At 58.0% G+C, this 12,479-nt stretch overlaps 2 protein-coding genes across 2 annotated transcripts; one reads left to right on the forward strand and one right to left on the reverse strand.

Moving 5' to 3' along the window:
• Positions 1-622: 622 nt before the first annotated feature.
• DLX1 (distal-less homeobox 1) lies at positions 623-4,145 on the forward strand. Its single transcript, XM_051624191.1, has 3 exons — positions 623-1,381; positions 1,898-2,097; positions 2,460-4,145. Exons 1-3 carry the CDS (start codon positions 1,069-1,071, stop codon positions 2,712-2,714), a joined length of 768 nt encoding a protein of 255 aa, XP_051480151.1. The 5' UTR covers positions 623-1,068; the 3' UTR covers positions 2,715-4,145.
• A 6,830-nt stretch (positions 4,146-10,975) lies between these two features.
• Positions 10,976-12,257, reverse strand: DLX2 (distal-less homeobox 2). The gene is made up of 3 exons (XM_051623589.1): positions 11,933-12,257; positions 11,517-11,704; positions 10,976-11,278 (listed from the first exon to the last, which is right to left on the reverse strand). The coding sequence occupies exons 1-3, from the start codon at positions 12,255-12,257 to the stop codon at positions 10,976-10,978; spliced, it is 816 nt and encodes a 271-aa protein (XP_051479549.1).
• Between the last annotated feature and the right edge of the window lie 222 nt (positions 12,258-12,479).

The following is a 12,479-nucleotide window of genomic DNA, read 5'->3' on the forward strand; positions in this document are numbered from 1 at the left end:
ATGAATCAGTAACTAATACATCTGCACGTGTGAACTTTCACAAGATCATTTTCCTGTTATAGTCACACCGCTGAATTATGAAAGAAATAATTATCAACACTTTCTAATTATCTAACAAAGTAATTTGGGATTCATCGTGGGCTTTCTGGGGAGGATCTCCTAAGTCCCACCTCATTTACCGCTCACGCACGCGGAAGTTTGCATTTTAAGCTCAAATGCGCCGTTTGACCCATTCAGAGCGATTTTGGTTTCGTTCGGTTTTGGTTTGTTAGAGTTATTTCCCTTGTAAGAACGATAAAAGCAATAACCAGGCGGCGCACTCCGAAGGTGCAGTAGGCGCTGGGACCCGAGGGCCGAAGCCCCTGCGCGCCCGCGGAGTGTGCGCGGCTGGCCAGGCGGCTGCCGCCCACTTTGTCTGCGGGTCCCGCCGCAGTCTGCCGGAGCTGGGCCCCGCGCTGGCCAGCACCTCGGCAGCCCGCCCGGGCCGGCGGAACGCGGCTGCCGTCCCGTCCGGCCGTCTGCCCGGCGAAGGGCGGAGGGAAGTGCGGTGCCTCCCGTCGAGCTGCGACTCGGCGACCCCCGTCGCCGGCGACTGGAGCGGGAGGACCGCGATGGGAGCGGGGGGCGCAGGCGGCCCCTCGCCTGAGGCCAGGAGGGAGAGGGGCCGAGCCGGAGGCCGGGGAGCGGTGCGGCCGGTGCCGTCGGGGCGTCCGGCCGGCGCTCGGGAACGGGCGGCGCTGCCAGCCTGGCTCTCCGTGCTCGCCGGGTCCGGGCGAGCCTCGAGCGCCTCGGACCAATCCAAAGCGATTATGCAAGACCACGGACCAATCAGCTCAGCCAGCTCATGAATATTCATAGACTTGGCTGAGTCAAAGCTTTTAGGCGAGTTTGTGTAGATCTACAGCATCATGCTTAGACTTTTCAAAGAGACAAACTCCATTTTCTTATGAATGGAAAGTGAAAAACCCTGTTCCGCTTAAATTGGGTTCTTTCCTGTCCTGAGAAACACAACAGACCCCAAAAAGGCAAGCTGAAGAGAGAACACACACACAGACCAAGCGACAAGAAATGACCATGACTACCATGCCAGAGAGTCTAAATAGCCCCGTCTCAGGGAAGGCTGTCTTTATGGAGTTTGGGCCGCCCAGCCAGCAAATGTCTCCTTCTCCCATGTCCCACGGACACTATTCCATGCACTGTTTACACTCTGCGGGCCACTCTCAGCCTGACAGCTCGTACAGCACAGCTTCGTCCTTCTCCCGATCGCTGGGCTACCCCTATGTGAACTCGGTCAGCAGCCACTCGACCAACCCCTACATCAGTTCAGTGCAGTCCTACCCCAACAGCTCCAGCCTGACTCAGACTCGGTTAGAGGAGACAGGTAGGTGCACTCGGCTTTGGGGGGGGGGTGGGAGGGGGTGGGGGTGGGGAGGGAAGGCAAGAAGGGAGGGTGCTTGAATTAAAAAAAAAAATCTATCGGGGGGGAAAAATTAAATTAAATTACTAAATATTAGTCAGGAGAGGCTGAGGATCACAGGGGAGCAGTACACAGAGCACACAATGCCCGGCTGGAAAAGAAATCAACCCAGATGTGCACGTATTAGTCTTCGTAATTATTTATTGCGTAGCGCTATAAACAATGTATGCAATTAAGGGTAATTAAACCTAAACTGCAGCCTGTAAAAATAGCAAACTTTCTCTGGGAAGAAGCCTGGGCTGCCATAATCGCCCGGAGCCTTTGTTAGCGTTACTCGAGCCTCACTTGCTTCCTCCTCATTATTGTTACTGTTGATATTGCTGCTGTTATTGTTACTGTTGCGGTTGCTGTTACTGCTATTATTACTATCGTTGCTATCATTATTATTATTATTTATTCTGCATCGTTTGTGGTTTGTAGGGGCCGAATCGGAGAAAAGCACTGTGGTAGAAGGAGGGGAAGTTCGCTTTAACGGAAAAGGGAAAAAAATCCGCAAACCCAGGACTATTTATTCCAGTTTGCAGCTACAAGCTTTGAACAGGAGGTTCCAGCAAACTCAGTACCTGGCTCTTCCAGAAAGAGCCGAGCTCGCAGCATCTCTGGGACTCACCCAGACCCAGGTACAGCTTCGACTGAGCCGGCCCCTCTCCTATGTCCTCTCCCTGTCCCCACCGCCGGCGTGGTAGCCTCCACGCGTGATGCAGACGGGTCACAGCCTTGGGCAACCGGGCCCGGAGCCACGCTCGCCCCGTCGCGGAGGCGCAGCCGATGCCGCGGAGGCCCCCGCTCCGCGGCGGGGCGAGCGGGTGGGGAATCTTACCGGGTGGTTTGGCATCACTAAATGGCAACGGGCACAGCAGCCACGGCGGGGATAAGGGGAAGAAACTGGGGGGCCGCGGGGTGCGGGAGTCCCTCGGACCCCCGGGGGGGATACTGCACCGTACCGAGGGATGCTGAGCCCCTGCCCCATTCCCCTTCGCAGGTGAAGATCTGGTTTCAGAACAAGCGCTCCAAATTTAAGAAGCTGATGAAGCAAGGAGGGGCCGCCCTGGAGAGCAGCGCCTTGAGCAACGGCAGGGCTCTCTCGGGCAGCTCGCCACCGGTGCCCCCGGTGTGGAATACCACCTCCGCCTCCGGTAAGGCCTCGTCGGGGACCCCAGGCACCTACATTCCCAGCTACACGTCGTGGTATCCTTCGGCCCACCAAGAAGCTATGCAGCAGCCACAACTGATGTGATTACCGCAAGCATTATTGGTCCGGAAAAAAATCAAAAGTATTATGAAAAAAAAAAAAAAAAGAAAGAAAATAAGTAAAATAAAAGGAAGGGGGGGGGGGGGGGGGAAGAAAAAAAAAAAGAGGGAGAAAGAGAGAGAGGGCAAAAACCACAAAAGAAACCTAAGCAAACAAACAAACAGGAGGTCTCTTGCCCATCCAGCCATTAGGACGCTGCACCGCAGCTCGGTGCAGGAGAGCACAGATGTGATGCGGGCCGGTTCCCACCGCTGACAGCTGACGGAGCGGCCCCGAGCACCGCACAACAGCCTGGGAGCAGAGCGAGCGCCGGCCGCGGCTTTGTGGGACAATCAGAAAAAGATGTTTGTGGGGGGGAAGCCCTCTGTGTCCTGTCTGTCTGTGTCTGTTGAAATGTAGGTCATTTATTTACTACTCCGATCTGAGCGTCTCTTCGATTGCGAGGGGGAAGAAAGCTGTACAATTTCCAGAGCTTTTTTCCCTCGACATTTTCTGTACCTTTCACTACTCATCTGTATGTTTTTTGTTGTTGTTAAAAGAGGAAGACAGGGGGTTTATTTATTGACTTAAATTACCACTATGAGAGTGCTGGAAACAAACGGACAATTCGGCTTGCTGAGTGCACTGCTCGGACGCGGAGTTTACTTCAAACAAACCCACACACCATTCCCCCCCTCGCCCTTCCGCCCCCCCCCCAAATCACCACAAGAAAACGATGCGATTTTTAGCTTTTACAGTAACTTTTATACTTCGCTGGCGTGGAGAAATTTGGTCCGAATTATTTGCATTTCTCGCGTATTTAACAAAGGAAATAAACGCACATTGGTACTTTGAAGTGTCATCGCAGCAGCTGCCGAGCACTTTGCTGAAGTGAAGCAAAGCGCGGAGGACGGAACGAGAGCCCCGAGGGCGGCGGCTGGGGGACCCGCCGGGCGGGAGGGCGAGCGCACCCGCGCAGCGCCGCGCAGCCCCGGCGAGGCGTCCCCGCGGAAAGCCGGCCCGAAGTCGAAATGCACAAACCGACGTGCAGGAGCTACTCGCTGTACATATTTCATTATTATTATTAATTATTATTAATTATTATTATTTTATTATGTAAACACGTTGCACAAATTTAGCCTTTTTTATTATAATTATTATTATTATTTCCGTTCTGTTTCGTGTGGCTGTAAAACATGATGCTTTGTGTACTGAGATCTTGACATTTTACTTGTGAAATTCGGAAAATGTGATAAACTGAGCTCGGCTGTGTTTAGTGTTCTATATGTCAAAGTTTAGTTTTATATTGAGAATGTTAACTTATTGCTTTGTATCTGGGGAAGGAAAGAAAACAAACAAACAAACAAAACAACAAACAAATCTTTGTACATAAGTTATGAAGTTTCTTTGAGACAGTAAAATTATGGTTTGGAAAAAGAGAGACGCGTGCTCCCTGTCTCGTACCGCGGCCCGGGCCAGGCTGCAGCGCACGGTGCGGGACAGCGGGGGCCGGGGGCGAGGAGGCCGCTCCGCGGAGAGGCGGCTCAGGGCCGGGAGGGGGGATGCAGGAGCGGCGGGACCATCCCGGCCCTCCATTCGACCGGCAGCCTGGGCCGCGCACTCCCCGGGCCGGTGCAGCCCCCGGGAGGGCCGTGCCCGCTCCCCGCGGCCCAGCGCCGGGCACAGCCGCGGCCAGGGCGGTGGGTGAAGCGCTGCGGGGCGGAGCCGGGAGCCCTGGGCTTGGCTGGCTGTGCGGGGCTCGGCGCGCAGGTTCACGGGGGAGCGGTGTGCAGCCCCGCGGGGTAATGTCTTCTCGTCCCGAAATACGCCCGCACGCACCCGTTCCCCAGGCAGGCACGCCGCCGATGCGCAGCAGCGCACTATGCCCACAGGCGCGCACACGCGGCGAGCCCAGGGAGACCCTTGGGGGTGCTGGGTCCAGCCCAGAAAATCCTTCCAGCTCTGTGATTCCCGCGGTGCCACAGCCCGAGCCCGGTCCGCAGCAGCCCAAAGCCCCGGGAGGCTGCGCGGCCCCGCAGTGCTCCAGGACCCGCGCCGCGCCCGCGGTGGCTGCAGCCAGAGACCAAACACCTTTGACCGGACAGGAACGGGGTGGTCAAGCGCTTTACAGATATTTTAGCTTCTCCTATGTCAATAACGTCTTGCTAACAGTTCAAATAGAGAAATTATTAGTTTTCTTTCAGCGAGGCGGTCTTGAGTTAGAGTCTATTATAATTGTACATTTGAAAATGTTAATCTAAATACAGGCCTAATTAATTCTGCCTTGTTGCTGACAAGTAGTTAATCAAATATCTGATTCGAAGATTTTCATAATGAGGATATTAATTAAACTATGAATAATCCAAAGGTGCTTATATTGAAACAATACCTCATTACAATTATTAAGTCCTGATTTCTAATATTATACGTTTAACAATTGTCACCCCGCAAACACAACCTTATGGATGAGCCTGTAAATGGCAAAATGTGATTTTGGGATATATTTTTTTTGTCCTTGTTGGAGGAAAAAAAAAACCTGCCCCTCATTTTCAAACACTTCTGAAATAGGTTACACACAGCTTAATGATGATCAAAATGACTCTTTTCTGCAAAAAAAAAAAAAGACCTCAAAGTGCGCGTACAGCTGCAAACCCAAGAGGGTCAGCATCATTTCACTGTATTCTCTTCTTGATTACAAGCCGAGCCCATCAAACACAACATAATTACAGTAATTTCAGGTTTATTTATTCTAATGCAGTTTCCCCATCTCTCTGGTAATTATGAGCAATTTTTTCGCCCAGGGAATCTTTTTGCATTAACAAAAGAGATAACGCACTGAAAGCCAAATTTGCTGTGCATTGAGAAAAGCGAAGAAAAAAAAATATAAAATAGGTGCGAGCTGCCATCTCTGCAATTCTCCTATATTGGAGCTCTGCAAATTGCTTGCAGGTGTATGGAGCAGAGCTGTCAATAGGAAGGGGCTTCCAAATTAGCAAATGCACAATGTTGAAGTAATGAAGACAGACTTAGCAAAATTGCCAAACAACAGATACCTCTTTAATATCTTCCACCCAAAAAAAGAAAAAAGAAAATAGAAAAAAAATCTCTTTGGAGTGTTCCTGCGAACCCCCTCGAATGGCTGGGGATGTTGTCTATGTGTCAATCTAATTGCAGAGCACAGAGCGGCCCCTGGAACTAGAAAAAAAATCAAATATCAGAGCCCAAGCCCGCTTGCATTCCGAACTTGCTCCTTTCGTTTGACAGAAGGGGACAAGAAATCCCCGCCACTGCCCGCTCTGCTCTCCGCGCCGCCGGCCCCGCTCCCGCCACCGCCGCCGAAAAAGTGCCATGTCCCCCCCCGAGCCGGTGCCCTGCCCTCTCGCCTCCCTGCTCCCGGCTGGGAACCGGGCAGTAGCGCTCCCCTTTGCAAGGAACCGACAAACTCACACTGCGAAACCAGCTCCGAAAATGAGCGCGCCCCGGCGCCAGCAGACCCCAGCCCCCGCGGAAGCCCAGGGCGGCTTGTGCCCCCGCTCCGCCCCGGCGCCGCGCTGCCCGCGCAGCGCTCCGCGGCTCAGCGCGGCTGTGCGCCGCGTCCCCGCCGCCCGGCCCGCCGCCCCGCTCCTTTCTCTCTCCCTGCCGCAGCCGTCGCCGTTGGCGGAGGGAAGTTTTGCGGGGAGACGGAGCAAACGGAACCGTCGCCGCTGCCTCCTCTCCCGCGGCCCACGCGGGGCATCCGTCCACGTCGCGCCCCGTGCACTCACCTACGCCCTGGAGAAAGGAGCCTGTGTCGCCACCCTTACCTTCCGCCTCAGCCCCTGAGGCTCTGGGCACAAGTCTTTGCTTTACAACAAACCAAAAAGACCGAACACGGCTTTTTGCTATGAAAGTTACAGAAGCCAGAGAGTGTGACAGACGGGGAGAGGATCGGGGAGGGAAAAAGAAAGGAAAAGGGAAAAAAAAAGGGGAAAAAAAAAAAGAAAAAAAAAATAAGAAAAAAGAAGCCGAGCACAATAATAATAATATCCTGAGAGTGCAAATGTAGATTGAGATCCCCCAGAGATGCACATGCCTCTGAGCGCAGCAGCCTTTTTGCAGCTCTGCTCTTGCAGAATATGACTGAAATTTTCTGCTATATAGCCTCTGTCTTTATAGCTGATGAAAAAAATTGCAGATTATTAGCATAAATGTTTACTCTTCATTACGCTGATGACATTGTGCACTCGAGATCTTGGTAATCTTTGGGAAAATTATGAGTAATTTTTAAAAATTTTAAAGCAGCAGCAGTTACCATGCAATTCAGGCTAATTCTGCGTAGGCTCCGAACGGATATAATTATCGAGGAGTCAAGATGTTATGCTAAAAACTATGCATTGATATTCCCATTTATTATGTACATACAACTTTGACAATGTTGATGCTTGAAATAGCAGGAAATTGTCTTGCGCAAAAATTACAGTCCATATTAGGACATGTGAAATTGCGAAGAATTATATAGTAATTGCAGGCTTTCAGATGGGAGAGCCAGAATGCTCAAACTAGTGCAAATGTGGATAAAATTACAGATCAGAGCAAAAATTAGGGAAAAAAGGGGTCTGGGATTTTTCAAGTTGGCTATAGGATTCCGGAAGTGTCTAATGCCACATGATTGCTGCAGCTTTAGGGGAGACATTCATGCCTCAAATAACTCCTTTTGCCAGAGCTGCTTTAATTGCATTTCTCGTGCTTTTTCTTTTCACCGGGGCAAATGAGTAAATTGCCTACCCAAGGCACAAGCCCGGCCGGCCCCGCCCGCGCACCGGGGAGACAGAGGGTACCCCTCGCCCTGGAGGCTGCCGGGCTAGCCCCCCCCGGATCGGGCTGGCCGTGGAGCAGTCACTTACCCCAGCCACCCCCCGGGGCCGGCCGCGCTCAGCCGTCCCTGTCTGGAGCCGGGCACGACGCGGGGGGGCGAGAGGGGGTAGGCGCTGAGACGTGGGGCGGAATCGGCCCAGCCCCCCCCGCCCAACCCCTTCCCGGAATGCTGGGGGGAGACAGGGGCAGCTCTGGCCCCTTGGCTGCACGGGTTCCCGCCTCTCTTCCCGGACCGGGCGGCCGAGCTCGGCGTAGCTGCCGCTTTGTGCGGGGGCACAAGGTTCTCAGCATTGCCTGCCCCATCCTATCGGTCAGGAAAAGAGCATGAGAAAACATGATAGACACACACATCTGTACGTATGCATCTACGGTGCGTGAGGAGGTGCGGCGAGCCTATGCATGCTCCTGCGGTCGCCGTCCCCAGTGCGGTGTGAGACGCATCCCGAGCCCGTGCGAGCTGCGGGCGAAACCTAGAAGGGCTCCGGGAGCTGCGGGGGTGCTGCAGGGGTGAAGCACGAATAACCGCCACACACACCGCACACACCAGGTGCAGGCAGCCCAGGGAGAGCGGCTGTTAGCAGGCAGCAAATAAATACTGATAAATAAATAATAAATAACTAAATAGGAGAAGCAAAGCGGGGAGGCTCACGGGGGGGGGGGCCGCGGTCTCCCCCGTTCCGGGGCCCGGGGTGCTCTGCTCCCGGATGGCTGAGGAGCGTCTCCCGGCAGAAGAGGGCCCCGCCCCAAGACCCCCACGCTGCTTTCGTTATCCTGACCGATCCCACGGGACCAAGGCACGCTCCGCACCGCGGCACCGGGCTGGAGTCGCTGGGCGAAGAGAGTCGGCGAGGAGGGGACGGGGGGCAGTTGTTTGAAGTGAGCAGCGGCTGTAAAAAGGACGGGGCCGGCGGAGAAGGGGAGCTGTCTCCGTTCCGGCCATGTCTCGCTCCCATGGTTTCCCCTTGCAGCCCGAACGAGCGGCTTAGCAAAACTTGTCACCTGGCAGCCCCTCTGTACCCACCCCCTCCCGCCGGGACACACGGAGGCACCGCGCGCTGCCGGGAGCACAGTCCCTCCCAGACGGCGGGGGTAGGGGCTTCACGGTGCTGCTCGCCACGCGTGTCCCTGGACGTCTCTGGAGGCAGCCCCGCTGCTTTCCCACCCCCGCCTCGGCCCGTGCCCGCCACCAGCCAGCGGGGAAGCTCCTTCCCCAAGTGGGCGGACGAGGCCGCTGCCGCCGGGTGTTCCCGCGGCCGGCGCGGGGGGTGAGGCGGGGGAGAGGTCTGGGCCGGGCCGGGCTGGCCCCGCTGTTTCCCGGGGCGGCTCTAGGCCCTTCCCCCAGTCCGTGATGCCGGGGCAGCGCCCCGGTCGGGTGGCAGCTGCCGCTTCCCCCTTTGTCCCTCCCGCTCCGTCCTCTTGAATCCTTCGCAGCCGCCTCTCTCGTCCTCCAACATCCCCCACTCCTTCTTCTCCTTTCCTCACCCATTCCTCGCCCCTCTGCTTCCCCTCTACTCGCCCCGAAGCTTTCCCCAAGGTCTCGGGAGCAATTCGCCCTTCCGGCCCCCCCACTCCAGCGTGTCCTTTGTGGGGCTGCCCCCCACAGCCTTCCCCAGCCCCACCTGGGCTCCTCATGCAGAGGCCTGTCGGGAGACTCTCGGCCGGGATGTTTATTCCCTGCCCGGGGCGAGCTTGCCTGGGCTTCTTCATCATCTTGTCTGCAGCGGGGTCCTCCGCAGTGATCCTTCTATGTCCTCCCAGGCTGGCGGGGCCCTCGGGGCCACAAAGGGCAGAGACTCTCCTCTCAACCTTGTAGGTCTTCCAGCCGCCAGGACCCCAGGGATACAGCCCGGATGGTTACACCCCTCAGGGTCACAGCTTGGAGGGACACGACTGGGACGGGTATGTCCCGATGGGTGGCAGCCCGGAGGGGTGCAGCCTATAAGGGGGTTCAGCTTGGTGGGGTACAAGGAGGGGAATGGAGCCTCCCAGCGGGCTACATCCTGGCGGGGTGCAGCCCTCGAGGGATACATCCCAGATAGGTGCAACTTGGATTGGCTGCAGCCTGGAGGGATCCAGGTCTAGCGGGGAACACGCCAGAGGGTTTCCAACTATGAGGGATGAAGCTTGGAGGTCTGCAGCTCTCCAGGGACACATTCCGGAGAGGTCCCGCCGATGCCTCCAGCCCCAGAGGGGCTCGGGGACAACTACCACCACCTCCCACGCAGGCTGCTGGTCTGGGTGCCACCGACGGGGGGAGAGGCGAAGTTCCCCCGGAGCAGGGCAGCTCCCGGCGACCAGCTGCGGGCGTACCCTAGTCACTGGACACGGGCCTGCTCCAAACCCCTCTGGCCTGTCTAGGAGGCTGTGAGACGGCGGGAGCCAGTCCCGGGCGAAATGTCGCTGGCGCCAGCGAGCGGAGGGGGGGGCGGGAGGAGACGACTCTGTTACTGCAGGGAGCGCTGAGTGATTCATGGCCTTGCCGAGAAAACCGGCAGGGAAAGGAGATGGAGAGAAGGGGAGCGGTAGCTGGCTTGCTGCAACAGTTGCAATGGAGAGCGGATGAAGGGGACAGTTCTTCCCCCGGCAGGTGCCGGGGCCCGATCGACAGCCCAACTTCCCTCATCCCCAAAGAAACTCAGAGGGGGCACCATGAAAACAATAATTTATTTAAATAATCTCTGCTTATTGTAAAAGAAACATTAGAGTTTAGGCTTTCCATAATAAATAACCAAAATCACACCACCTCTTTCCCCCCCCCCCCACGACTCCAGACATGAAACGGCGCAGGGTAAGGACCAGTGGCTGAGTCGCCGGCGCTGAGGGTGGACGGAAGGACTCGCCGCCCACTCCGTAAAGGCCCCATCGGGGCACAAAACCCGCCTGGAGGCCCCGCGTGGGCGAGAGACCCCCTGGCACCGCCGTCTGTGGCTGGTCCCCCTTGCTGGACAGTTTCGTTCACAGCTAAAAAGGGTAACTTCAGCACGGGCGGCTCTTGTTTTAAATCTACATATAAAAATTATTTATCTTTTTTTTTTTTGTGTAATGTTTTATTTTTTTAAGCCCCAACATCAAAGTGAGGTCATCCGCAAAGGCACCTATCAACTTTAAAAAAATAAAAAATAAAGTCAACCAAAGTTCCACACCGGTGGTTTGCTGAAAAAGCCGGGGAGGAGGAAGCAGGGAGGGGAGGGAGGTGGGTGCTTGTTCCGCAGCGCGGTTCTTTTGGGGGCGGGAGGGCAGATCCTGCGGGGCCGAGCGCAGACGGGGCCCGCCGCCGCCGCTGCCGCGACGGAATGGGAGCTGTTCCTCTCCACCGGGACGGCCGGAGCCAGGCTTCACCAAAACACCAGTGCTGCACCTCGGTGTCCCGCGGTTGCCAGGCGCGGCCCCGCGGGCTCAAGTCTCTGCGGCGTCTAGAAGATGCCGCCGCCGTGGTGGTGCGGGGGCTGCGCCGGCTGCGGGAGAGGGCCGGGCGCCGGCAGGTGCGCCGGGCCGCCGGGCGCCGGCGGGTACCACGAGTAGCTGCCGAGGAAGGCGGCGGCAGGGCTGGGGCTGGCGGTGCCCGTCGTGCGCGGGTGCGGAGCGAAGTCCCAGGCAGGGGGCGAGACGGAGGGCGGCGGCGAGGCGCTGCGGCGGGGAGGCGGCTCCGCCGGGATCTCGCCGCTCTTCCACATCTTCTTGAACTTGGAGCGGCGGTTCTGAAACCAGATCTTCACCTGGGGGTGAGAGGGGCGTCAGGCGGCCGCAGCCTCCGCGGGCATGGGGGGGGACAGGGACAAGCAGCTTTCGCAGCTTCAAGCGGTGTCGGCTCTGTCTCGGCGGCGCAGCCGCTTCCCCTGCACTCCCTCCCCAGGGCCGTCGAGGTGCCTTGGGCCGGCCACCCTCCTACGCATGCACCCGACCCCGTGGAAGGCGAGCGGCCCCGCGGGGTGATACGCGGCAGAAGAGCCCTACCTGTGTTTGAGTGAGACCGAGGGAGGCCGCCAGCTCCGCTCTCTCGGGCAGGGCGAGGTACTGGGTTTTCTGGAAGCGCCGCTGTAGAGCCGCCAGCTGGAAGCTGGAGTAGATGGTCCGGGGCTTCCGCACTTTCTTCGGCTTCCCGTTCACGATCCTGATCTCCGGCTCGCAATCTTCCTTCTCTGCTGCGGCAGAAACGGAGGCCCCGGTGAGGAGAGGTGCCCCCGCCGCCCAGGCTCCTGCCTGCTGCGTGGCATCGCCGCCCGCCCCGTCGCGGCATCCCGCCCTAGACGAGAGAGCCCTCCCGGCCCACCCCGGGTCCCGAGCCCTGACCGCCTCTTCGCCGGGCCTGGTGGAACGTCCCGGCTCCCGCTGGCTCCCCTGATCCGCCCTCCCCCGGGGCTCGGACGTACCGGAGTCGTTGTTAGCCGGAGAGGCCCTGCTGCCGTAAGGCCCGTAGGAGCCGTAGGCCCCCGCGTAACCCAGGTCGTAGCCGGCCTTGGCGGAGTAGGGGGCGGTGCCGCCTCCCGCGTAAGGGTAGGAGCCCACCGGGCCATAGGCTGGTCCGCCCGCCGCCCCGTGCTGCTGGTTGGTGTAGTAGCTGCTGTCTGTGGCCGTGGAGACGGGCAGCGTGGGGGATTCCTGTGGCTTGTGCAAGCCGCCGTGCTGGTGGTAGCTGCCGGCGGAGATCTGGCTGGCGTGCATGTCCGGCACCAGGCTCTCCAGCACCCCGGTCATCCCGCGTCCCCGTCCGCCGGGGCACGGACCACCGCCGTCGCCCCTCGGCCGTCCCCACCGGGGAGAGGCGGTCAGGGCCGCGCCACCATGCTCGCTGCGCTCCGCGCCCGCGGGGCCGGGGCGGGCACCGCGCTCCCGCTGCCGCCGGCGGGACGGGCTCTGCGGCGCCGCGCACCGCCGGGGCGGCATTTAACATCGGTCACGTGGCGCGGCGCACGTCAC

Source organism: Apus apus, chromosome 6 (assembly GCF_020740795.1).
Source record: "Apus apus isolate bApuApu2 chromosome 6, bApuApu2.pri.cur, whole genome shotgun sequence".
Classification (NCBI taxonomy): domain Eukaryota; kingdom Metazoa; phylum Chordata; class Aves; order Apodiformes; family Apodidae; genus Apus; species Apus apus.

Bases quoted from the DNA above. Each gene is read 5' to 3' on its own strand.
- DLX1 (XM_051624191.1), top strand. From the start codon at position 1,069: ATGACCATGACTACCATGCCAGAGAGTCTAAATAGCCCCGTCTCAGGG. The intron at 1,382-1,897 runs GTAGGTGCACTC...TGTGGTTTGTAG, and splicing joins GACTCGGTTAGAGGAGACAG to GGGCCGAATCGGAGAAAAGC. The intron at 2,098-2,459 runs GTACAGCTTCGA...TCCCCTTCGCAG, and splicing joins TGGGACTCACCCAGACCCAG to GTGAAGATCTGGTTTCAGAA.
- DLX2 (XM_051623589.1), bottom strand. From the start codon at position 12,257: ATGACCGGGGTGCTGGAGAGCCTGGTGCCGGACATGCACGCCAGCCAG. The intron at 11,705-11,932 runs GTACGTCCGAGC...TTTCTGCCGCAG, and splicing joins TCCGGCTAACAACGACTCCG to CAGAGAAGGAAGATTGCGAG. The intron at 11,279-11,516 runs GTAGGGCTCTTC...TCTCACCCCCAG, and splicing joins TCGGTCTCACTCAAACACAG to GTGAAGATCTGGTTTCAGAA.